Raw genomic sequence first — 26244 nt, forward strand, 5'->3', positions numbered from 1 at the left:
TCATTTTTGACACAGCATATATTCCGTATTAACATACATTCATAGGCAGTATATTCTTCTTCAGTGTATAATTCTTTACAGATCTACAGTATGTCTCTATAATGATAGCACGTTATTATAGGAAAGCTTGGCTTTATGGTGGTGGTACAGGACAACAAGAGTCCCGACAGTGGCATGGCAAACTGTGTGTGTGTGTGTGTGATAGAGAGAGAGAGAGAGAGAAACAGTGAGGATTGAATATGTGGCTGGAGGTTTGTTGCTGTGGGGCGAGGGCTCTATGTGCGCTTGGAGAGAAAGTGCTTCAGTCATCATGCATGGTGAACATGCTCGGCGACCCTCTGGCAGACCCCTTTGTGTGTGTTTATCTGGTGTGTGTTTGCTGGTGCATGCATGTTTCTGTGTGTTTACTTGTGTTTGCGTTAAGCCAACTAGCATTTGGCAGATGGCGACGTGCAGGAGGAGGCCAAGATCAACATCAGTCCAAATGAGCACACAAGGATTTTCACGATAAGATGCTCTTAAATGGCAAGAAATCATCTTTATATCTGATCTGGAATCAGTTTCAGCACAAGGGTCCTGGTTTCCCGTTGCAGGCAGCAGGTATGGATGAATACAGGTGTTGTTTTGGAGAGTGTGTTTGTGTGTGCGATGCCCATCGCCTGCCGGGGGCTACTGGCCGACAGAAAAGACAGAAAGGAGCCAACAGTGGAGTTCACCTGTTCATCGTCATCCTCCTGCTGACAGAAAGAGAGTGAGTGTCTGTGAGTGGAGCAGCATCAGGGCATTGCAGGGGGCAAAATAAATGAGTCAACAGCAACTGAACCTCAGCGCAGCACAGCCATGTACACTCAGGAAGCGAATCACAGACAGTCCACCTGCGACTCGTTCCTCTTTGTTGTTCAAGTCCATCGTCTGACGGATTTGAGTCTCCCTTTTTGACATCCAGCACTCAGAGTGAGCAGCAGCAGCAGCAGCAAGGACAGAGGGCAAACAACACTCCTCTTGACCCCACCCTAACCCCTTAATCCCACCCACCCATCTGCCCACCCATGGGTCCAGTTTGTCCCTTATCTCCACTCATCTGTCTCCTCCTTCTAGGTCCACCCCCACCCCCCCCGGTCAGTCTCCTCAGTCTCAACAAATAAGTTAAACATTACAAAAATAAGAAGCATCAAACCAAATGTGAGAGTGAGGGAGGGAGACAGGAAGTGAAAGATGTTCTCTATTTCAGAAGACACAAAATGCCTCTGTAGCTTTGTCAGGAATCCCATGCATAAACTACTGATATCCATTATGGTGACATAAAATGAACAGGATGACCTTTGACCTCTCAGCCACTAGGTCTGTTTCAGTTGACCAGTAGTGGGAGGGTGGGGTGGTCTCAAGCAGGAGAAGAGGGAGCTTCACTAGTCCTCTGCGCTCCCTCCAGCCTTGGTGATTGAGAAAGAGTGTGGGGCGTTTGTTTTGTTCATCAGCAGCGCTCTCTGTGCTCCCACGTCCATCACCGGCAAGTGTGCATCTCCACCATTTTGCGGCACTGTTTGCATTTGACGTAACAGCACCAGTGGAACTTACAGCTGCACCTGTCCACCACCTCTACTTCCTGCGTCTGGAAGCCGCGACCGCAGCACATCAGCTCGCAGCCGTCAATGGCCTTTGAGGTTCTGTTGCACTGGCGGCCCACCGTGCCCAGCATACCTGGCGTGCGTGGATCATAGTCACAGAAATCTGGACTGGGGTCCAGGTAGACCAGGTCTTCGTCGGTGTGAGGTTTGAACTGGGAGTTGCGAGGCACCAGGACTTTGGTGGTGCCCACCTTGCGCTGCTCCACCTCAGTGGCGCCGTCAAACTTCTCCTTGATGACGTTGCCCACCTTGCGGAAGGGTGGCATGGCTTTCCAACAGGTCTTTACCTCACAGGAGCCTGACACGCCGTGACATTTGCACTCCACACGCATGTGGGACAGGATGGCCTGTAGAGAGGCCAAACAACCTCTGGTTAGCAGAGAGACACTGAGATGAGATGATGACAACACATAATGTCCATAAAGACTCTGGATGCCAACCTCTCTCTCAAACACTGACTGCTTGAGAAAAACCTGCAGGCAGGTCTTGCAAAGCCGAATACATAATTCTTATTTAGGTCTATCATTCATATTTAGGTCCATTATTTAGGAGCTTTTCTCAGTTTTGCAAACTCACCATTAACAGCTGTGAGATGAAAATGTTAAAAACGCTTACAGATTTGACTGTCAAACAGTTTTTAATCTGTTTATTCCATCATTGATTATTTTATTATTCATCCTCAAATTGATCTTGTCTTGTAACACTGTTTTGAAAGGTGCTATATAAATAAAGCTTACTATTATTATTAATATTATTTGACTTGATTTGACCTGAGACTTGACTACAGACTCTAACTGACTGGTGACTTTACTGGACTTGTCTCAAATGACTTTAGACTTAACATGGACTTAACCTCAGATAACTTCAGACACTTGACATTGACTTGTGTCAGATTACCTGAAATTATTTTGAATGACTTATCTTCACTGACTTGAACCTTGACTTGGGCTTAACTCAAATAACTTGACACCTGACTTGGACTTATCCATATATGTACAATATCTTCATCTATATCTCAAATGACTTAAAACATGATCGTTTCATATAAGTTGAGGCTGGACTTTCTCCAGAAAACGGCTCTGACTCTCAGTTTTCATTCTCAGTGTTGCTGCTGTTGCTGACTCTTATGTAAGCACACAACAACCTATGTCAAGGTCATTTCTAATAAACTCAGCTCAAAGTTTAAAAAATATCGAGGATGCAGCTGTTCTTCAACAGGGTTCCCTTCACTTACCTTTCTGCCAGCCTCGTTGTTGTGCAGGTTCATGAGAGCCCGGCTGGAGGACTGGCCTTTACTCCTCTCTCTCACGTCCACAAATGACTGAGAAAAGGCCACTCCATACGCAATGTTATCACTGCAGCCCGACCACTGGAACCCTGTGACACCATATCAGAGGAGTGGTTTACTGTGTGGTCCTTCAAACACAACACTTGTTTTACACAAACTTTCATTTTTGTGTTTATTTTTGTGCTTATTGCAGTAATGCATGACCTGGTACTGATGTTGAAAAAGCAGTAGATATACTAAACACACAACTAAATCAGTTGGCCTATCAGTGATATCTGTCAGGTCCTTTCAAAATAAAAATAAATATTTAAATGTCATTTATTTCATTAAAATGTACTGGGTCAATTGTTCTTTCTGTTTCCTATGCATGTGTGTGTGCTTGTTTGAGAGAGAGAGAGAGAGAGAGAGACCTACCCTCTGGACTGACTCCATGTACATTGTGGTCGCAGCCACATTTTTCCAGCTCTCCGCTGCTGCAGGCCCTTGTGACCGCAAACGCCACACTGGCTGCTGAGATGGCATACACAAAGGCTGCCTCACGGGTGCCTAGCACACACACACACACACACACACACACACACATGCACACACAGTCAGTCATATTGTTTCATCATGCAGCTGAAAGGAGCTTCTCATAGTGAACTGAAAAAAGCTGTTTATATTAAAGTCTAACATGCAGGAGTAGCCAACACAAATGGAAACAATCTAAAAAACGTCACAATATTTTAAAGTTATATCAAAGTCGTTTAGATTAATTTAATTTCACTGATAAAATGTTTGTGACAGGAAACGCTGCAGTGGATAATCTTACCCTGGGTGACCACTTTGCCAAACACAGGCATGGTCTCGAGAGTGGAGCAGTTCCATCGACGGTTGCGAAACTGAAACTGACACTCGTCTATGGCGAGCTGGGCTCCACGGCGCACCGCATCCATCACCTCCACGCTGCGCTTACAGATCTGAACCTGGAGCAGAGACGCACAGGGGCCACGTGAATTTAGACGTTGATGTGTTGTCAACAAATTAACGCTGGTGCCTTTCTGTAATTTGTGTTATTCATGTTATATTATAAAAGAAGCATATTGGTTGTCAGAAAGTCATCAGGAGGTTGAAGGTATTTGTTCGTGGGTAAGTGTCTGTGCATTTAATGTTGCATTTTAATGTAATGTTGCTGTTTCATTCGGATGTGATCACTGCTTGTAACTGAATAACTGGGCATATTGTCCTCACATGTTTTACAGATGATGAGTAATGTATTTTCACAGCTCATCTATAGACAGGTAAGCTCACACTCTCACCTTCCCACTTTCTATTATTATTATTATTATTATTATTATTCTATTATCATACTCTTCTAATTTACATATTTATTAAAGCTACACTATAGTTGAAATATGCTCCCAAACATATCTTAATGTGGAGATGTGCTGTCGAAGGCGACTGTGACTCATTGAACTGCCTGACAGCAGCGCAGAGATATGTCCTTCCACAGCTATGAGCCTCAGACAAGGCCAAAGTCAGGGGTGGGAGCTCGTGGCTGTCAATCAATATGTAAACATGCTTCTGATCAACTACTCGCCTCACACTGAGGCTTCAGGCTAGCGTTAGCTGCTGGAGGATGTGGCTGTGGCTGACTCACAGACCAGCAAGCTTCAGGTTTGTGCATTAGCTAATATGAAAAGAGTGTAGGTGAATGACTGGGTGACTGAATGACAGAGCAGTGCTAGTCCCATGCTAGCGCTAGCTTGATTTGCAGAACTTGCATACTGTAGCTTTAATTTATTTATTTGTGCGTAAAAACCTAAAACAGGAAACCAAAGCATCTGCATGTTGATATTTTACCAAGCAGATATCTTTGTTACCTGGTCTAAATATGAGGCTAATTTGTTATTAAACACTACTAGAAATTCAGCAATACAAGTAATTATTTCATCATACATCTGTCGGTGGTCTACAATGATTGGCTGCGCCCACAAACCTCAGTGTAACTCAGCTCAAAGCTCAGCAAACTTGAACTTTTCGGCCTGATGCACCACAACCATCTGTGCCAAACTTTTGCAGCTCCCCACTAACACAACTGTGGCAAAGTGAAGCAAAAGTTGGTTTTCCACAATAATGTGATTAGACCTTAACTGTCTGCTTCAAAAGGACAAATCTCTGCCATGAACAGTAAAACTGTAGACAGGTGCAACTGCTTGTCTGCTTGAGTCCCAGTGAGTTATGTTTAAGTGTTTGTGTTTATTGTGTAACGAGGGTTTGTGAATAGAACCGTGTACACAGTGTTGTAATTATTGAATCACGGTTGTCAGTAGTTAAAGGTATGAACCTGTCTCTGGATGAGGCCTCGTAACCTCTCGCATGTCTCCTCATCCCTGATGCTTCCCACTGACGACAGCTTGGCCAAGTACCTGAGAGAAAAAACAAAAAAAACACAGCAGGATCTCTTTACGGCTTTGTTCTCCAAAAGGTAAAGGAAAGTGTTTATAGGTGACCTGAAAGAACATAAAGAGCAAAAAGAAGTTGAAATGACTGAATCTGATGTCTACACACATGATCTCCACCACAGTGTCACTTTGTTCTGTTGTTGTCACAGTGAATGTTAGATGACACCATTCAGACGGTGTAAGGAGGGTTAGTTCCCATGACGTTGTGGGAATGTTTTGGATAAATGTCTGGTAATAAGGACACTGAGAGGAGGGAAAGTGGCTTATCACACACACCACCTCCAGGCCAGACAGGTCAGGAGATATCCTGCAAGCACACACACATATTCTGAGAAAATGGCATTGGTCTGGATGCTGTGACCCTCACACGTCCACCTCACATCACTTCAGTCTCATATCTCCTCGCCCAGCTGCACCTGACAGAAATAGGCTTTCTTATAAGTGAGCCTCCCTCAGAGGGAGCAGCCCTGGTTATGTGCTGGACTCAAAGTGCTCCAAGTGTCTTAAGACGTCATTTAAACGCATGTTGAGTCTAAAAATCATAGTTTTTATAAAACAAAGACAGGTGGTAATCCGTCACTTCCAGTAAAGTTTCACTTGACGCAGTAAAATTTCCAGAAACGAGGCACAGGAGGACAAATCACATCTGAAAACAGTCGTCTCAGTGTCTCAATAGTTTTTTCAGCCATTTTGAAATTTTTGTTTACATTTTTAGACTTAATTTTTATGACTAAGTATTGCATTAATTATTTATTGAGATGGTTTTTTATGTTAATGATTTCTTAACAAAGTTGCTTCACAGAAAAATAAAAGCAGATAAAAGAGAAAGGCCAAAGATCCTGAACATGATAGAAGTGACAGCAATAAGATGAATAAAAGCAAGTAAATAGAAGTAGAACAGTATAAAAAACATATCAAACATTATTCAAAGGATCTGACAATAATAATGAATAATAATACATTTTATCTATAGGCACCTTCTGCAGATACCGTGTCAGTGTATCTGAGATGTTCATGTGAGCGAGGCTGTTTAAGGCCTTAAAAGTCAGCAATAACATTTTAAATCAATCTGAAATCTAACAGAGGGTCAGTGTGGGGAGGAGAGTACCAGTACGTAAAGTAATGGTACCTGTTTATACCAGTAATAAGACGAGTTTGGTTTAGTAGTCCACACTTTCATCCAAATATCCACTTCCAAACAAACTGCATTACATCCAAGTGGCCCATTTTAATCAGATACTGTATATGTATACAAATGATACAACCAAAGCTGGCATATACTGAGAACTGTGGCATCACAACTGTATAGAAGGGACGAGGACATGTGTAATAAATGTGATAACCCAACCATGTGATATAAAAGTATGAATTCAGTATTTTCAGGCTCCTCCATATAATGGGCAGATTTTGAATATCAAAATGTCTCTTAATAAAGGCAAATTCCAGCAAAATTAACTTTTAGGCTATTATTCTGTACAAGTAGACATGTTTTTCCTTGAGGTTTCTCAAGCTTGTTTTATGAGTCTCGGGTTATGAGTTTCCAAGACCACACATACTTCTGTAAAGCCCTGTTTGCCCGTCTCAATCAAACCCTGGCACAGAACCAGATTGCAAAGAATTCTGCTGTCAGATTATTGACAAAGCCATAATGCATAACATAAAGTCATGCTTCCAGTGTTTGACACTGTTGGACAGGATTGATTGATATAACAACCTGATCTTTTATCTAATGCCGAGTTCGGCCGGTAGCTACAACTCAGCTCTTTTAACCCTCCTGTGTTTTGGTGCTGAATGGAATAACAATACTGGACATTTACCTGCAGTGCATTATGTTTAATACTATTTGTAAATGTATAATTAGTTTATCAGAGGTCAAACAGCTCCTCCTCCACATTCACCCTTTCATCTCCTCCCCTCAGCAGTCCAGATAATCTCTCTCCTCTCTTGCCTCTTTGATGGCCGCCTACTTCACTTCCCATCCAGACAGTGTCAGTATTTAGCACTCATCACTGCGATAACCCTGCTCTCTGCCACTCCACCACATCTCAGCCACATCCGCTCATATCCACCCTCTGGGGTGACCTCACTCTCTCATAAAGTTGAAGCCCCATCCTCTGTCAGAGTGTCTGCAGTGTTTTCATGTCAGGAACCCCCAACTTTTTGTTTAAAGCTGCACTCATTGCGTTAGCAATAGATTAAGTCCCTATAGCTGTGTCCCAAATCAGGCGTTGCATCCTTCGGAGGCTGCACCCATTTCGAAGGCTCCTTCAGATGCTGCAAAGACATACGGCTTTCTTTTCCTGATCCATCGTGGCTCAACCTATCCCAAGACTCATCGCGCACTGGTTATGAAAGGAAACACCACCGACAGAGATTCCAAGGATTACACTTTTAAACCGAAGTATTAGGTTTCAGCTCAGTTCAATAACTAACGATGCAACTGTGAAAACCTTGGGCCTTAAAACCTCAAGTTTTTGTGAAAAAAAGTCCACATTGTCAAGGTTGCTAGGCAACTGTTCAAGCTCTACCTGCCCTTACTGATGTGACACACAGCAAAAATCCTCACTGCCTTATTTCAGTTTTCAGACTGCCTTTGCAGTCTACAATAGTTATGAAGGGCCATACCTTATGTGTAAGGGATTATTCGTTGCACACCTCTATGAAATATTTAGCATGTTAAGCGCATTGCTAAAGAAATATGACCTGCTCTGATGAACCCACTGTACGCTGGCCATCACAGCAGACAGACACAGTTAGAGACGAGCTGGTGAACATGGTGGATATTTCCCTCAGGAGCTGGTCAAGACCAAAACTAGAGATAAAAGGAGCCAAAACAAGTAAATGCAAATACATCCAAGTGTATACCATTGTTGTTCCAGTGTCTACTGCTTGTATAAATGGACAACACATGCTTTGTTAACACATTCTCTATAAAAACCTTTTAAGGTGACTCTACATGTATGTCAGTGGTGTATTTTCAGCTTATTCTGCTGCTCTCACATGATCAAAAAAAAAAAAAAATCTACCTTTGCAGCTTTAAGTGTTTCAGTGATTCAGTGTTTGGACACCACACTTCTTACAAAACAGGCTCTATATTTTTACATATATTCAAATGTATTTTACAAACGGTTTCAAACTCTAGGTTAATTCAGTGGCACTTGTTTTATGTGAAAAAAGCGAAGCCTGAGCACAGAACCTGACAGAGAGAGAGAGAGAGAGAGAGCACCAACAGCAGCAGCAGCATAACTCTCTCAGTTCACAAGCTGCCACAGTCAAAATAATAACATTACATATTATAGTAATAATGTCATAACACACATTAAAGCCACAATAACTAACTCCTCTAATAATTTGTTTGGCAGTTGCATGGTGTTGCAGTAAATCTAAACCTTTGGGGGAACCGTGAACCCCACTCTTATTTCTCCTCCTAAATCAACAGGTCTTTACCACCCACCCCTCTCCCTCTCTCTCGCTCTCTCTCTCTCTCTCTCCCGTTGTGGATCAAGTCCAACTCAGCTCTGCCCTGCTCTGATTTGCTCCATTGCAGTTGCGAGGTTTTCATCAAAGCCATGTGCGGCGTTTGATCCCTCTTTGTTGTTGACCGTCGCCCTGGGCAGGGTGCTGCGTTTAGGCCACGGCGTCCAGCTGGGAGAGCATCAGACAGAAAACACACAACGACGACTGAAAGCTGCTCCTCTGACGAGCAGCACCGCACACGCGAAGACCTAAACAGCTGGACGCTGTCCCGCTGGCCTGACATTCACCCTGGAAACATTTAATAAACATTGGATAAGCTGTTATTCAGGTGATTTTCTGTATATATGCCTGTGTGTGTGTGTCTGTATACATGCGTGGGAAAGGTTCAGTGCAGGCCTTGGGCGAGTGTGTGTGAGCATTTTCAGCCCTGTCTCACTTTATCTGCTCATTCTGCTGGGTGTACCCTTCACTTCCCAGAGACGAGGTTAACAAAACACCTCAACAGGGAGACAGAGGAGTCAAGCCGTAGAAGGACAGGACAACACACACACACACATACACACACACACACACACACACACACACACCATCATCCCACATCTCATCTTCATTCCTCTCCCTCTTCTCTCTCTGGCCTCTGGTGGTTGCGTGCTTAAATCCCAGGGGCCTAAGCCCAGTGGAGCCAGTGATCTTGTGAAGGCTGCGATGTGTAATGCAACACAAACACACAGCGGCCTGCGAACGCACTAGTGTCCAGGTGGAATGCTCCATACCTCCCACCCAGAGCCCCCCACGGCCTCATGGGAGAAACTGGGGAAACTGAAAATAAGAGATAATTCTAAACAGAGGAGACACTTATGACGCAGGTTGTTGTGTAGACAGGAAATAAAGGATAACATACAAATGGTGAAAACCAAGCGAAATCACTTTGAACCACTTTTATCAATTAAAAAATATGAATTTAAAAAAAGCAGCTGTTAATAATACTTAAATAAAATAAGTATTTTATTGTACGTTTAGTGGGTAAGCTGATCAATATAAAAACATTTAATAATCAAATAATAGTTAAGTCATATGGAACAAAAAAAACTAAGCTCAAAGGTCTTCTTACTAGCTCTTCACTCTTCACTCTGAATGGAGACCATAAGATGCTGCTGAAAGCTGGGAAGATAGTAAGTGGACCTTTGAGATTAGATTAGGCCTGTTTTGTTGGCACATACTGTTACCACAGCGCTTCTTTCTTCAAGAAGTAGTTTGACTTTAGTAGGAAATGGATTTACTTGCTTTCGAGCAGCCAAGCGACGGATAGCTTAGCTTAGCATAAAGACTGAAAACAGGAGGAAACAGCTAGCCTGGCTCTGACTGAAGGTAAATAAATCCACCCGCCCACAGCTCTGAAGCCTTTTAATTGAGATGTTATGTCATGTGTGTCTAATCTGGGCACGAACTGAAGTGTGGAAACAGGTTTCTGTTTTACTGGAGGTTTTGTGCCTGATTAGTTTTTGGCTGAGAGCAGCTACTTCCTCGAATGCACAGATATGAGAGTGGTAGGGATCTTGTCATCATCAATATGCATGTTTCCCAAGCAAAAAAATGTGAGAATTCGCTGCTTCTTTTTTTATGTTTTGTGTGATTTTAAACGGGCTGTCTTTATATTGTTGGACAAAACTAGCAACAGATGGAAATCTCCTTTTTAAGTCTGTTAAGTTTACAGAAATCCGGGTCAATAACTTTTGTTAACTTGGTGCTAAGATCCCTCAACCTTACACCATCTTTTATTTCTTTTTCATTTGATCTAAATTCTCTCATTAAAGCCTATTTTGCTTTGCTAATCCAGTCAGTTTTCTACAGCTCTAGGTTTCACTATTTTTACTCAACATTGAACATACTAGCTAGAAACACTATTTTTACTGTAAAGGAAGTGGCATTAGGGCTAATAGAGAAGAGAAAAAGAGAGGGGATATAGAAGCTGGACACATCTACATGACAGTAATGTGCTTCAGTAAACTTCACAGGCTTCTGCACACTCACACAAACGCACACTCCTACACAAAATGACACAAAACGCTCACAAACTGTAGCACACTCTCTGCACCTCCATCATTTCTAATGTGTATTTATATGAAAATATCCTCATGTTTACCTTTCCAGCACTGAGCACACAGCGGAGGTACACAGTGACAGGTAAATATAGCGTGGATGGGAAATGCGAGGAGGAGAGCTGCAAGAAATGTCTCCTGTACTGAGGCAGGCGTCTCAAAAGAGCCAACAGAGCTGCAAGCAGCACTGCAACAAGCACCGACAGTATTTTCCTCTAGCTCGAGACCAGGGAACAGCCACAAGGAGAATGACACTGAGATGAAGCGATAGCTCAGTTTCACAAACCCTCACAGTCAGTGCTGCTGGTGGAGAGCCCGCAGGCAGCAGGGTTTTAAAAAGCTCGTAAGGACGAGTGTTACTGTGGTGTGACCTGAGCTAACCCTCCCTGACCCCTCTGCAGTGGACACCTTCAGTATGTAAAACATGTAGTGACCTCTAGAGGGTACTGTTCTCCCAGTTTACCTTCAGATGCCTCAACTAGACTCAACTGTTGTAGATGTTCAGTGACCTGGCAGCAGAAAAGAGACTGTCCTCACCAGAGGGTCTGTTTTTCTGTCTGTTCCTGAAAAGACCTCTGTCTGCTCAGTGAATGTCGAGCTGAATGAAGCACTGTTTAGGTTCTTAAATTACAGATAGGTGGAAATTAATAAACCTACATTATGAATTTTATGCTTATTAGATTTTTGAAGGTCTAATCTAAAGTGACAGTTTCGTGAAATAACAGTTAAATTCTTGAATACAGACCTTCAGTGCTGATGTTTGCCTTTCTAGAAAAGTAAAAAGCATATGATCCTTGTGTTTGTTTCACCTTGTAATGCGACTGTGTCATGCTCTTCTTCAAGAGAGGTTGCACACCGCAATGCATCAAAAGATGCTGACACCAATACAGATCAAAGATTTCCTGAGGATGAAGAAAAAGAGGAGGTGCAAAGAAAACAAAACCTCAATCACACTGACCGACACCAACCTCTTACAAACCTCATGTTGACCTCTGAACTTGTTTCACGTCCAGTGTCAGTAAGATTATTTTATCATCATTGTTCGTAATAGGTCAGAGTACATTCTAAAAATTGTTCTGTCTTTTAAAAGATATTTTTGGGGCATTTATTTGATAAGACAGTAGAGAGTGACAGGAGAGGGGCAATGTTGCTGATGTCACATTAAAGATAATGGGAATATTTAAAATGCAGTGCTCTAGTAGTGCAGAAAATATGATTTTAAAGGTCCCACATTGTAAAAAGTGAGATTTCCGTGTTGTTGTTGTTGTTTTTTTTTTTTTTTATTGCAAAGCAGGTCTAGGTTCTAAATTAATACTGTGAAAGTATCAAAGCCTCAGTCCACAGAGAAATGCACACAGCCTGTATTCAGAAACTGAGCCTTAAAACCAGCCGTCAGGACTTCTGGAACTTTGTGATGTCACAACAAAGCAGTCACTGCTCTCAGAGTATATATCGTCTAGGATATAAAGCAGTGTAGTAATATGCATCTGCATTTCTTTGTCAGGAGTCAAAAAAGCATGAATCATTCAAATGATGAACATCACACTGAGGAATAAAACTGTTTATGAACCAAAACGTCGAAATAAAAACAACACAAAACAGTTGTTGGTGGTAATAATGGGCAGGTGTGTGGAAGACCAGCTGGATCTAATACTGTGTCATAGAAATGAAAGTAGTCTTGCTTGTATGTATTCAGTGACAGATGAATAAATGTGAGAGGGAGACAGTACCTCCAATGGAAAGAATGAAAGATAAGACGGAGGGAGGATGTGAGGGGAGAGAAAATGGAAAAAGGAACAGAGGAAATCATTTAAAGTCTGACAGTGAAGGAGAGACAAAAAAGAGGAAGCAGAGAGAGAGAAGGGATGAGACGGGAAGGAGTTAGAGGAGAAAGTGAAAACTACCTGATGAGTTCAATTAACACTTGGACTGAGCAGCTAGCAGCTCGCACTACAAGAGTATGTTGTGTGTGTGTCTCCACGCGTGTGTCTGGGTGTATTTTTATGCTGCTGGCTCCACTAGAGCTCATTTCCCCCTAAAAATAACACACTCTGCCAACACCACAACCCTCACACACACGCATACACTCAAAAACACACTTTCACACACATTAAGGAAAAGAGGCAGTAAAAGCCATGAAATTAACCTCCTGCTTGGTGTTTGTGCCGCGGCCCCGAAAGGCTACGAACCAGTTAGTGTGTGTGTGTGTTTGTGTGTGTGTGTGTGTGCAGGTGTGTGTCAGTGTAATGCTCATGAGCTCATCCGACCGCAGTCTGTTTTAATGTCACTGTCCTCTTTCTATCATATTTCAGGTGATGTAACAAACGCTCTGGCGGCCATGTTGGAGGTCTGTAGCTCTTGGGAAACAATAGCTGTGAACAGCTGATTGTTTCTAAATGCAGGACTTGGCTGCAGCTGATTCCTGAGCAGTGTACCTGTCACTGTTTCTGTGTTTAGGTTAAGTCAGCTTGTTAGCTAGGTAACCCTACAGTCTCTACATCTTTGTAAAACATCATCCATTCCAGTTAGTTCTCAATCTATTCTCTTTAGCAGCTCTTTAGCTCTTTAGCTGGCCAATCATATTCCAGTATCATCAGATTATTATCATCCCTCTGAACACCTGACGAATGCTATTAGCTCATTTGTTTTGGTGACTTTCTTCTACTTGTTCACTTCAGGTACAGTCAGCTTGTCTGAGTTTGTTTGCTGCCTTTGGTATTACATTGGTGAGAGCCAGGAGACTCAACCAACACAGCCTCTGTGTGGGCTAAATAACCTCAACACCAGGCACAGCGAGTTGCCAAGTGGCAGAAAGAAATTAATTATAAAAATGTCGTAGTATTGTAAATCTATGGTAAGCTACAGTTCTGAGAATTGGTTTTATTTATTTCCTATTTAAAGTCAATGAGGTGCAAGAAGAAAGTGAGTTGATGATAATATGTGTGAGTTTTCTGAAGTAATTTTGTGGGATGGAGTCAAATATGCAACTTGAAATTTGGAAGAGTTGACAACGTTAAGACTTTCTAAAGATACAGGATCAAACTGAGCAAATGAACAGGATGGTTTCACAATAACACACTGGTGAAGACATTAGACAACTCATGACAAGACTAATGATTTGATCTCTGCAAAAATCTGAAAGGAGTGTGATTTGCATCTGTGCATTTGTATTGAGTTTTTCTGCAGTGTCAAAGATGAATCAATGGTTGTTTTTACTTTCACATTCACTTTGATAGATAACAAGATAAGATTGCTTGTAAAATTGAACTCAGTCATGCACAGTGGGCAGGTTTGGACATGAACCGTTTACGGCTCCTGCTTACTGTTTACACAGTTAATGCACACATGTAAATTGTGCGTTGTACACATGTTTGTATGTATAAAGAGCTCTCTGTGTGTACAAGGTGAGAATTCATTTTCAGCCTGGTTCTCACTTACCTAGTGTCTCACCATCACTCCTGAACAGAATCCTTCAGTTTTACGTTTTTACTTTTTGCCTAAAGACCAAAGCGAAGCACTGAACATCACCTTAAATATCCTTAAATGTTCTTAATGCTCCACAGTTTGCTCTTACGTAAATAAATAAGGGGTATTACCAGGGCTAGGACTTGATATGAGAGCCTTAGTTTACAGCAGCGATTTTCAGAGTCCAGATTTAACTGAGTTATGAGTCAAACAGGTAGTATGATATTTGATGTAAATTTTTACAACTGGGCACAAAAGGTTTTAAAGTAACTTAACTGGCTCGAAGAATTTGCCATCAATACAGGAGGTTATAATCCGCTGTCTGAGCAGCACTGCTTCTTCACGACAGACTGGACGCTACAATCAGAAAGTGTCGTCCCTCCCTCGCAGCCTCTCACTGTCTCAATTTGAGGTACAAACAGTTCTAGCAGCACCGGCCATTAGTTAACAATAATAAGCCACAACAGATTATGATTTGTTTGTTTATTTGATTGTTTATTTGGCTCCGCCCACACAAATAGTTCCACAACTGAGCTGGGTGTGGACTGTTGTGAAGCAACGCACAAATATTTTCCTGCACACTAGCTTCCTGGTTACTTTGTGCAGGCCCACACGTTACCGCTACTTTGTATCATGTACATTTACCTGCATGTTTCCATTTATTGTGCAACCAGTGGAGTCAGAGTCTGTCGACAGTCGCTCTGCGTAGCATGTGTGAGTCTGATCGGCCTGATCAGTCAGCTCGATGCTCTCCATGGGTGGTCTCAGTAACTTTTTAGTGAGCTGTTAGACCTGTAAGACTAGCAAGTCTTCTGCTGATATTTTTTATCTTCTGTGACTCACCATAAATCATAATTCACATGGTTGTCTCTATATCTTTACATTTAGCATCGTATGCCCACTCACTGCCATTATTTCCCTCGCCTCAAGTCCTGCTTCAAACTGTCCCTGTACGGCAGTGGCTCCTCCAACAACCTCTCTGACTGTCTGGACTTTAGGAGTTTAGTGTTGCAGAATATTTTGGGATGCGCTGGTCTTCGGGTGAAATCGGGGGGGTGGTGTATCATTTTGTCTTTCCCTGCCCTTCTAATCTTGTTGAAATAATAAACTGATATGAACTCTGGGTTCTGCATTCAATTCCATGAACAGCTCACCAGAGCCTCCTTGACCGAGGTGGCTGTTCACGCTGGAGAGCTCTGGTTTAGTTATCTGGTATCTGGATGTTTTCATATATATATATATATATATATATATATATATATAATTATATGTTTCAAGTGTTTTTTAAATGCTATATAATTATATTATTGTGTTATATTTTTCAGTTATAAGTGATGCTGCGAATGACCAGTAGCTGAAAATTTTATTTCTCAAGGTACAATGTACAGTAAGCAAAGCAGTGAAACGAGGGTCGGACTCTGCAGCAGGGTAGATTGCAAAACTGCAAAATTGTAGAAATCTTTTTTTTTATATTACGAAAAATATTACATATAGTGGGAAAAATCACAACATTCTACATTATCAAATATCAGGCCAAGCCTATTTACCATTCTGCAGTGTCAGTTTGTTGACAGAAAATACTCTGGTTGCCTGGCAACTGTCAGGTGAAACAGTTCATCTGTACAACTCAAATATAATTCTAGTCAACAGTTTGACCACCGTATGAAGGGTCTATTAATGACCTCGACAGCCCTTCAGTTTCATAGTGTCATGCTTTGTTATCACTTCAGTCTCATTGTTAAACTAACCTGACCATTGGTTAAACTGACTGCAGACACAAAAGGATGGTAATTTACAATTTTACAATTAATGCACTGTAACTGAACACAATTTTCTTTCTTTGATAAATGTCCACAGTGTCAGTCTGTTACTGCACTCAGACCCCAGCTGGATCTAATACTGTGTCATAGAAATGAAAGTAGCCTTGCTTGTATGTATTCAGTGACAGATGAATAAATGTGAGAGGGAGACAGTACCTCCAATGGAAAGAATGAAAGATAAGACGGAGGGAGGATGTGAGGAGAGAGAAAATGGAAAAAGGAACAGAGGAAATCATTTAAAGTCTGACAGTGAAGGAGAGACAAAAAAGAGGAAGCAGAGAGAGAGAAGGGATGAGACGGGAAGGAGTTAGAGGAGAAAGTGAAAACTACCTGATGAGTTCAATTAACACTTGGACTGAGCAGCTAGCAGCTCGCACTACAAGAGTATGTTGTGTGTGTGTCTCCACGCGTGTGTCTGGGTGTATTTTTATGCTGCTGGCTCCACTAGAGCTCATTTCCCCCTAAAAATAACACACTCTGCCAACACCACAACCCTCACACACACGCATACACTCAAAAACACACTTTCACACACATTAAGGAAAAGAGGCAGTAAAAGCCATGAAATTAACCTCCTGCTTGGTGTTTGTGCCGCGGCCCCGAAAGGCTACGAACCAGTTAGTGTGTGTGTGTGTTTGTGTGTGTGTGTGTGTGCAGGTGTGTGTCAGTGTAATGCTCATGAGCTCATCCGACCGCAGTCTGTTTTAATGTCACTGTCCTCTTTCTATCATATTTCAGGTGATGTAACAAACGCTCTGGCGGCCATGTTGGAGGTCTGTAGCTCTTGGGAAACAATAGCTGTGAACAGCTGATTGTTTCTAAATGCAGGACTTGGCTGCAGCTGATTCCTGAGCAGTGTACCTGTCACCATCCCTGCAAAGATGTTGTCCAACGACAAGACAACCGACTTTCTCATGTGATCACTGGCATCATTTCTTGTGCGTCGGTGGGGGAGTGAATGATCTTGTCTTTAATTACAAAATCTTTACTCCACGCTGTGCTTCTTTGGTTATGTCAACAAAGACGACAGAGAGGAAAAATTCATTGAAGTGTGATACAGGTAACTAGAGAATTTTACTGGCTTTCATCCTCAGGCATCACGTGACCAATAGCCTATTGGTCACATGATGCCAATGGCTAGCTTGCTAAAATCCATCCCTCCATCCAGTGTCAGACTGACGCTTTTCTTTCAATTCAGGTTGTGTGAATGGTGGAAATGTTAAAATGTGGTACCTCTGTATATTTTTATTTTCATTGCAAGATCATCCCAGCAGAGTCCGGTAACATTTGCATATGCATATGAGTTGACCCTGTGTTTACTCCCTTCATTTTCACAGATGATAAAGACTGCATCAGAAACAGCTCAGCTTCAGGAAGGGAAAACATGAGAAAAAGAAAGAGAGAAGTGATGGAGAGGAGGGGACGAGCAGGTACTGCCCACTGTCCTACGATTAGCATTATGTTCTTTCGCTGTGAGATACCACACTGTACAAAATCGACCTATTGGTCCCATAATGGGTAACAATCAGATATCATTGGTGTCTGTGGTGTGAATTTAATTAAATGTTGTCAACATTCATTTGAATCTCTTCCGTATTTCCAGATTATTGTGTGGATCTGCTCGATAGATAATTTCTACTGCCCACTGTCAGTATCAAAATGTGTCAGCAGATTATTGTAGTTTACACTTTGTAACAATCTCCTGTGTTGACCACAGACACATAATAATTCAGGGCTATTACCTGGGCAGGGACTTTCACAGTCTGCCACTGTGAACCCCACAAAGACATTGTTATTATAGTTTATTAATTCATTTATTTTAGAAGGGTCAGTTTTTCAGTTGTTCTTTGTAAATAATACTTCATTTTATTGTTTTATTATGTATTTTAGGTGTTTTTTAAAAATATTTATATTCATTTCTAATAATATTGTTTGTATTTAGTTTTTCAGGTATAATGCTATATGTAGCATGCAGGTATAATGCAGGTATAATGTGTCTGCTGCCACTAAACTGCAGTTCAAATTTTTATTTGTCACATGCCAAGGTACAAAGTATGAAATGAGGGTCAGACTCTGTAGCAGGGCAGACTGAGCAAAACTACAAAACTAAGTCTCACCGCTAATTTCCCGTTTCCTGTCAACACTGTGGGCTCAGGGTTGGAGCCCCTGCATGTCCTTCATGTCAGCGACTCCCCTGCTGCAGAACTGTCTGCTAACACATTTTATGCACTTTTAGCCTGTGTACTGGCCTCCTCGCTCTGTTCCCCAACCACAGCTGAAAAACCGTCTCTGTACCCTGCTCCAAACTCCATCCTCCGACTCCAACACGCCACCACTCACCTCCCCATCCAAGATATGTTCTTAAGGAAAGTTACTGTTCCCACCTTGCTTAACTTGCTCACTAGCTCATGCATCCAACAGAAGCTGACGTGTACATTCAGAAATGCAATCAGCTGTTCACAGCCCAGGAGCTCCAGCCCTCCGACAGAGGGTGTGTTATGGCTCCCACAAACCCCGTGCACCTCTCTGTGGATCTCCCACTTCTGCCTCTTGTCTTTCAGCGACGCTGGTGTTTCCTCGAGCTGTCCTGGCCATAATCTGGTCATCCTGAGTGATTCCCCATGGCTCCAAAGTGTGTGATGATAATTGTACGCACTCTGGTGACAAGAGGTCTCAAAATAACACGCCACAGCTTTGCTGCTCTTGTGCGTGTGTGAGTGTGTGTGTGTGTGTGTGAGTGTGTGTGAGAGAGAGAGAGTGTGTGTTAAAGAAGTGTGAGGCGCCAGTATGTACTGTGTACCCAAGGCCTTTGCTTTCTCTGGTTACCCATCAGCTGCCATCTCTTTAGCACCTGGTTGTCCGGGACATATGCATATATGTTCATACACATACACGTACACACTCAAACAAAGAAGCAGATGTTCAAAGAGAGACACTAATGGGGAGACAAAAAGAAAGACCAGCGTGTGGGCTCTTCATCCTGTGTTATATAATGGACGCTGATGTTAACTATGACGACCCTCCACTGTTTTGCTCTGTTGTCTTTCTCCCTGTTGGGCCGCCTCGCTCTGTCTCCTGGGATCCAGCATCCTCCCCAACCTACCTTCTTTGTCTCTTTGGTTTGCTGCACCATACAACACACAAAACACCATACTCACACTCATTACACACCCTACTGACTTCTGTCCTATTTACACGCCTCATGGTTATTTTAAGGTCCCATATTTTAGATTTTCCCTGTGTTTTATTTTAAGTTTTGATCTCCATAAGAAGTTATATTTGTAGTTTAAAGATCCAAAAACCATCTCAGTGTAGTTTTACATCCCCTCTCTCAGACTTCTCTCCAGAGCTCTAGTAACAACAGGTCAGTCGGCCAATCAAAAGAGAGACTCTGAGCCTCATCTGATTGACTGAGTGTTTTCTGAGTGATTGAATAAAAATATAGTAGATTTCAGGTAAAAACTCAGAGAAACCAAATCCTGCGATGCTGAATGGTGGGTTTGAAAAGGTCAGGCTTTAGGCATGGCTGAGAGCAGGTGACTGCTTTGTTGTGACATCACAAAGTTCCAGAAGTCCTGACGGCTGGTTTTAAGGCTCAGTTTCTGAATACAGGCTGTGTGCATTTCTCTGTGGACTGAGTCTTTGATACTTTCACAGTATTAATATAGAACCAAGACCTGCTTTATAATAAAAAAAGACATGGAAGTTTCACTTTATACAATATGGGACCTTTTTTGGTTTTAATAAATGACTTTTTGAATCCTAATTCTGTGTGTGGCCTCCCTTTTTGTTGCCAGACTTGACTCAAGTTGTAACATATACTTGTATGAAGCAGGGGTTGTGCCTAAATTTAGTAATAACATGGTGTTCCAGCCATATGCATGTCCATATTCTGCTTGCTTTGCTGCTGTATCTTTTGCTTCACATTGACAGTAGCACGTGGCATCCAAACTTGAACCCACTGTTCCTTACTGAAAGTGAAGTGTTTAAAAAGCAAACACTCAACTCTTTCTAGGTTTTAAAGGAGACGTACTTTGCTAAGCAAATAAATGAGGATTATAATCCTTTCTGCAGAACAGATTCATGACACTTTAACTAAACAAATAAATGAAACTGAGCTTCTTGTTTTTTTGTCTTTTCTTTAGACACATGCCAGATGTAATCCTTCTTCTGCCACAACACTGGTGAGAGTAATTATTCTGTGATTACACTTTCCCAGGTCAGATTTTTTTAATTTTAAGTAACTTTTGAAAACATTTTGAAACAGGGACAGTGTCAATTGATTCAGTTCCGATATAAAAAAACAAATAAACCTGTATTCCAGTAATATGGTATAAACAAGAGTAAGAGTTTACAGCCATGTGAGAATGTCATCCATGCTTGAGCTGAATGCTACCATCAGCAAGCTAATGCACTCACAGTGACTTGATGTTTCGCAGGTGTAATGTTTACCTTCTCAGTTTAGTGTGACATGAGAAATTGAATTTTTTACCTGATGTCACTACATGAAGAGTCAGAGGTGAATGATTACTATTCATCCTCTCAGAACCAAATCCATCCAACAGTTGTCAAGAGAAGTTGTCCACCACTTTGGTCAACGCTGAAATATCTCAACAACTATTGGATGGATTGGCTTTAAATTTTGCAGATTTATGGTCCCCAGAGGATGAAACCTAATGACTCTGTGATCCCCTGACTTTTCATCTAGCTCCACCTTGAGGTTCACAGTTATTGGATGGATCATCGAACAAGGCAGCACAGGCATGCATGCCCACCTCAGGATGAAAAGTAATCACTTAACTTGTCCTCTAGCACCATCATCAGGTCAGAATTTTAGATTTTTTACACTGATTTTAGATGTTTTGGAGGGGGAGAATTGTTAATCCTTTATTACTATTAGATAGGTAGAGATACATCAAAGGTCCCTCTCTGGGCTTGAACTCTTAATGAAACTTGATGGTTCAGGGTTGGGATCTTAGGGAGAGGTTCACATTTTTCTCGTCTGTTTTAAAACAATGATTACATGTCAGTGTACATGTATGACTATTAAGAGACTTCTGCTTAACACACTTCCAACTAAAAAGATGGAGGAAAAAAATCTACTGTCTGTGCAAAACCTTATTCAAGAGTTTATCTGAGGCTGATATGATTCTCCAAAGTTGGTCTTCTCTTCTCTCACACTTTGCTGAGCTGTGGCAGAGGAATAGTTGTAATAGGATGTCCTTCAACCCTGAAGCCACAGGAGTGCCCCCAAAAGATTGATTTCTCCAGTGCTTTGGTTTATACCGCGTATTTGCAAAAGCAATGACATTCCCATCAGCCTCAGCTGCACTGTGTACTATTTGGTAAATGTTAGCATGATTACATGCTAAGCTAGGAAAACATCAAATATCACATTAGCTTTGTCTCTGTTGTGATCTTAGAAAGTACTGCTGCTGCCTTGTTTGATTTTATTTATGATATTGTATAAAGTAAGATGTCCATGTATTTTTTGATTATAAAGCAGGTCTAGGTTCTATATTAACACTGTGAAAGTATCAAAGCCTCAGTCCACAGAGAAATGCACACAGCCTGTATTCAGAAACTGAGCCTTAAAATGAGCTGTCAGGACTTCTGTAACTTTGTGATGTCACAACAAAGCAGTCACTGCTCTCCGCCCACCTGGACCCACCATCCGACCTTGCAGGAGTTGGTTTCTCTGAGTTTTTACCTGAAATATTTGATTACTCAGCAGCTTAGAGCCTCTCTTCTGATTGTAGCGGTTAGGGTGCAGATTCCAACCCCTCCCCTTACCTTATCTTAGCATGAAGGAGAACCTACAATGGCCTTCAGGTATACACGAAAATGCAAAAGGCCAGTTTTTGGCTTGTCCATTCTGGGCTACTGTAGAAACATGGCAGTGCAACATGGTGGGCTCCATGGAAGAGGACAAGCTCCCAATGTAGATATGAAGGTCTCATTCTAAGCTAACAAAAACACAGCTATTCTCAGGTTCAGGTGATTACACACTAATGAAAAAGATAATTATGAATATTAAATCCTACATACAGGTCCTTTAAAGGTTAAAAAAAACTTTATTTTTTCTTCTGCAGACTAAAGTGAATCCACTTACTTATTGATTTGATTTCTTACTAGCCTGTACGTTCCTTAATTCTTTGATTTGATTTAAAAAAACACACACACACACCCATCTTCAGCTGTGCATGTGTCTGTGTGTGAGCTGGAGCGTGTGTGGTGTTACCATTCTTCTGCAGTCAGCGTGGTAATTACTGAGCGTGTGCCACTGTTGAGGGAGATGCCAGCTTACATACTCCATCATAAAAAAAAAAAAAAAGAAAAAGAAAAAATCCTACACACAAAAACAGAGACACATACACACACAGCAGACCTGGGGCAGCGTGCAGGTGCAGCAGAACCAGTCGGTGCAGGGTAAGATGAGGAAGAGGAGGAGGAGGAGGAGGAGAGTGATGAAGGACAAACTAATGAAAAGTAGCATTGAAATCCGTGTTCGGCAGCTGGACACCAAACATGACTCAGCAGCAAAGTGATCACGTCCTGGCTCGCAGGTTAAAGGTGACAGTGACAGACAGAGCTGGAGCTGAGGTAAACAAGCAGTCCAGTTTAACGTGACGCAAGAACAGCTGAGAGCTGTTGGAGACAGTTTAACTGGTGATTTTAGTTTATGAGCAGAACAAGGGCTGCAATTATTACCCTCACCAAGGACGTTGTGTTTTCACCCTGTGTCTGTTGGTTTGTTTGTTTGTCATCAGGCTTACGCAGAAAGTACCGAACTGATTTGCACCAAACTTGGTGGAGGGAGGGGGCGTGGGCCAGGGAGGAATGCATTTAATTTTGGTGTGGATCCAATTAAAGGGGCGGATCCAGGGTTTTTTTTTTTAAATCACTTTCAAGACCGGGCACTGATTTAGTACATCAATATGAATTTGCTGGTCATGAAGAGTGTTACTCAGCCTGTGGAAACAGCTGTGTAACATCTGGCTTGTCCCATACTACGGAGTAAAAGTCAGTTTGTTTAAAGGAGCAGCACTAAACCACTGGGCTGCTTATTTAACCCATACTAACTGTATGTGTCTTGCCTCTTTTTATTTTTTTAAATTTATTTATTTCTTACTCATTTCAGTTTCGTCTCTTCACTTCCTGTTGCTATTGCCGTCTATTGTAAACACAAGTCAAAAGCTGCAGCCTGCTATAAATTTCTCAAAGCTGGGAACGCACGTCTACATCTATAAACGTGGAGGCCTTATGACCTGCTGTGGTGAACTGCTCTGTATATACACTGTATATCTGAGCTGCCACCACTTGTTAACAGCAATAATCTAATTGCTTCCTGCCCTTTGACCCTGAGTGTACCTGCTGCTGTGCAGGGGGTGAGCCTGAAGCGTGAGGGTTTGTGGTGGTGTTGAGGACTCAGATACAGTCCACACAGCCCCACACACAGCTTTCCCTCAACAGAGTAATCCCGCAGAGCAGACTGGCAGCTCGGCAGCTTGCCTGTACATGCCTGCTCTGTGCTGCTGTCACCACGCCTTCAGCCCCAAACAGCACAATTACCCTGCACTCGGTGAGGGCAGGCAGTGCTGTTTGGCATGGCCTTAATTTGACTTATTCTGATGAATCTGTCAACAACATCAGTTAAGCTGTCTGTGGTGCTAGCCTGGTGTGAACAAAGTAGGCTGTGGTGATCCCATTATGAATCTTATGAAGGTGTTAACTCAAACAAATGAGGTGAAATAAAAAAATACAAATATGAAAGTCAACATGCAGTCACTGTTTGGCAAAGCAGCCGCCCTCTGAGCCCCCATAGGAAGATTACAACAGTGGATAAGTGTGTCAGACAATAATAACTGTATCAATGCCATGATTCATATCAGCTGAGCTTTGAGTCTGTGGAAGAGAAAAGGAAGGTCCTCCCTGAATGATGAGCGCTTGCTTGTAAATTAGCCGAAGCTGAGCGGAATGAATGGCAGCAGAAAATGGAGTGGAGCCTGCGGAGGAATGCAGAAACCCACCTAACCACCTCCCACAGGCTGCTGGGAGAGCAGGCACACACATGCGACCCAACCGACCGGCCCCAGGAAGAGGTGGCACTCTGCAGTTCAGCTGCAGGCTGTGTGTTATATCTTCGACGGGGGATTTAACCAGACTCCCGTGGCCTGACTGTTCTGACATCCTCCTGAGTTCAACACATTCATGAACAACATAATATTCCTACACCCTTCCTATAACTTTGACTGACCTTGTTGAGATTTTTTTTTTTACTTCTAAGCTGCACAGATATCTCTATAATACTGTATTATGTTCATGTAAACATTTGGTGTCCACCTGCAGAATTTAATGCTAAATTAGTGGTTTTATTGTACTTAATGCATATGTTGCTAATTTGGCTCTAATATGTGTGTCTGTCTTCATTTTATAATTTGATATATTTTAAAGGGAGTTCTGAAGCTCAGATGCTGCTGAACCATCCCACACCTGCCTAATAATGACTTCATCAGCATTTTTCTGTCTCTTAACCTGTGCTGTGACGTCTGTGTTGACAAAAACATGAAATTAGCAGCATCAGAAAATGTTATTAAAGATGCAGGAAACAAGGTCTGACTGGTATGTGGACTCCACTCAGCTCCTCCAAGTGTCGATTTGTTAGTTTTTACTTTTCTTCATTGCCATTTACAAGAATATTAGCTCATTAAAGTTTTACAGTTTGCAAAAAAAAAATACAAATGTTAATTGTCTCTACTAGGTCTCTGCCACATCATTTACTGATCAGACTGAGCAGATCAGCTCCTCTCTAATGAGGCTGAGGGGCCTCAGGGTGACAAAACAGACAAAAAAATTCACACCAACTTTATAAACATCTTTCTTCGTGTTTTTCTACATGAACGTTATTGCAATATTTCCAGCTGCCATTAAATATATTAGTTTCATACATAAAAAAATTTTTATATACAAAATATAATTTTCAATAAAATTCACCAGTGAAACCTGCGCCTTTTCCAAAAAGAACATGTGCTATTCCACTTGGTGACTTTTTATTTATTTTTTGTGATGGTCTTTACGGCGGGATGTAAGTTATTGGGTCTGGGGGGGAGAGAGAGAGAGAGAGAGAGAGCATGTGTGTGGATGGTTAACAATTAACCTGAGCGGCCACGGGGCTGGAGGGAAAGAGGACGGAGGAGGAGGAGGAGGAGGAGGATGTGAAGATGACGAGGAGAAAGAGGACAGGTGAATGATAAGATTGGAGGTGAAGAAGAAGGGCAGAGGGATGCGGTCCCCTCTGTGGAACCAGGATCAGGGTTAGATGTGTGAAGTCCAACTTACAGCCAGTTACTCGCGTTGGCGGAGAGGAGCGCACAGCAGAGCATCAGGACGCACCGCAAAACATATTCCTCGGTCATCTCGAGAGGGAGGGAGGGGGGGCGGGTGTCGGTGAGAGTCCAAGTAATCCCGTGCTGGACAGCGGGGTCAGAAAGACTTCAAATCAAAGGCGGCAGGGTCCGGAGAAGGCTGTTAATCCATCATCGTCCCGCATCCAGTGGATCAGCCACCGGGGAGGCGCGCAGCTCCGCGATCCGTCCGCCCGGTTCTCCCGTCCCTCCCTCTGCACTCAGAAGGGACGGGGAGAGGGGGAGAGGAGGGAGAGGGGGAGAGGAAGAGAGGAGGGATGCTAAAAATACGGTCAAAACTCTGGAGCCGCCCGGGCTGAATCGGACCCTTCTTCTGACTCGACTTGTTTGCTTCCCTCTCGGCGGAGCCGGGAGAGCGCGTGGAGAGGCGGGCAGATAAAAGCCAAATGAACGAGCTCTCGGGCGGTTCTTCTTCTTCTCCTTCTTCTTCTTCCTCCTCCTCCTCCTCCTCCTCCCTGAAGGCTTATCACCCGCTGCCGGGTCCCGCTCTCGGACAAGCGGGGCTCTCCTGTCTGCGCGCCGCGGCTCCGACACATGCACTCAGTGTGAGCGTCAGGACGCACGGCTCCTCCGCACACACCGCCGCCCCTCGGTGTGTCTG

The 26244-nt window shown here is 42.6% G+C and overlaps 1 protein-coding gene across 1 annotated transcript; it reads right to left on the minus strand.

The window, feature by feature from the left end:
* On the minus strand, positions 1 to 26244 carry wnt4 (wingless-type MMTV integration site family, member 4). Its single transcript, XM_071494759.1, has 6 exons — positions 25558 to 26244; positions 5240 to 5321; positions 3725 to 3878; positions 3328 to 3459; positions 2860 to 3002; positions 1 to 1972 (listed from the first exon to the last, which is right to left on the minus strand). The coding sequence occupies exons 1-6, from the start codon at positions 25632 to 25634 to the stop codon at positions 1502 to 1504; spliced, it is 1059 nt and encodes a 352-aa protein (XP_071350860.1). The 5' UTR covers positions 25635 to 26244; the 3' UTR covers positions 1 to 1501.

The sequence above is a fragment of the Trachinotus anak genome, unplaced genomic scaffold (assembly GCF_046630095.1).
Source record: "Trachinotus anak isolate AG129_WGS33_773 ecotype Australia unplaced genomic scaffold, CSIRO_AGI_Tana_v1 ptg000013l, whole genome shotgun sequence".
NCBI classification, from domain to species: Eukaryota; Metazoa; Chordata; class Actinopteri; order Carangiformes; family Carangidae; genus Trachinotus; species Trachinotus anak.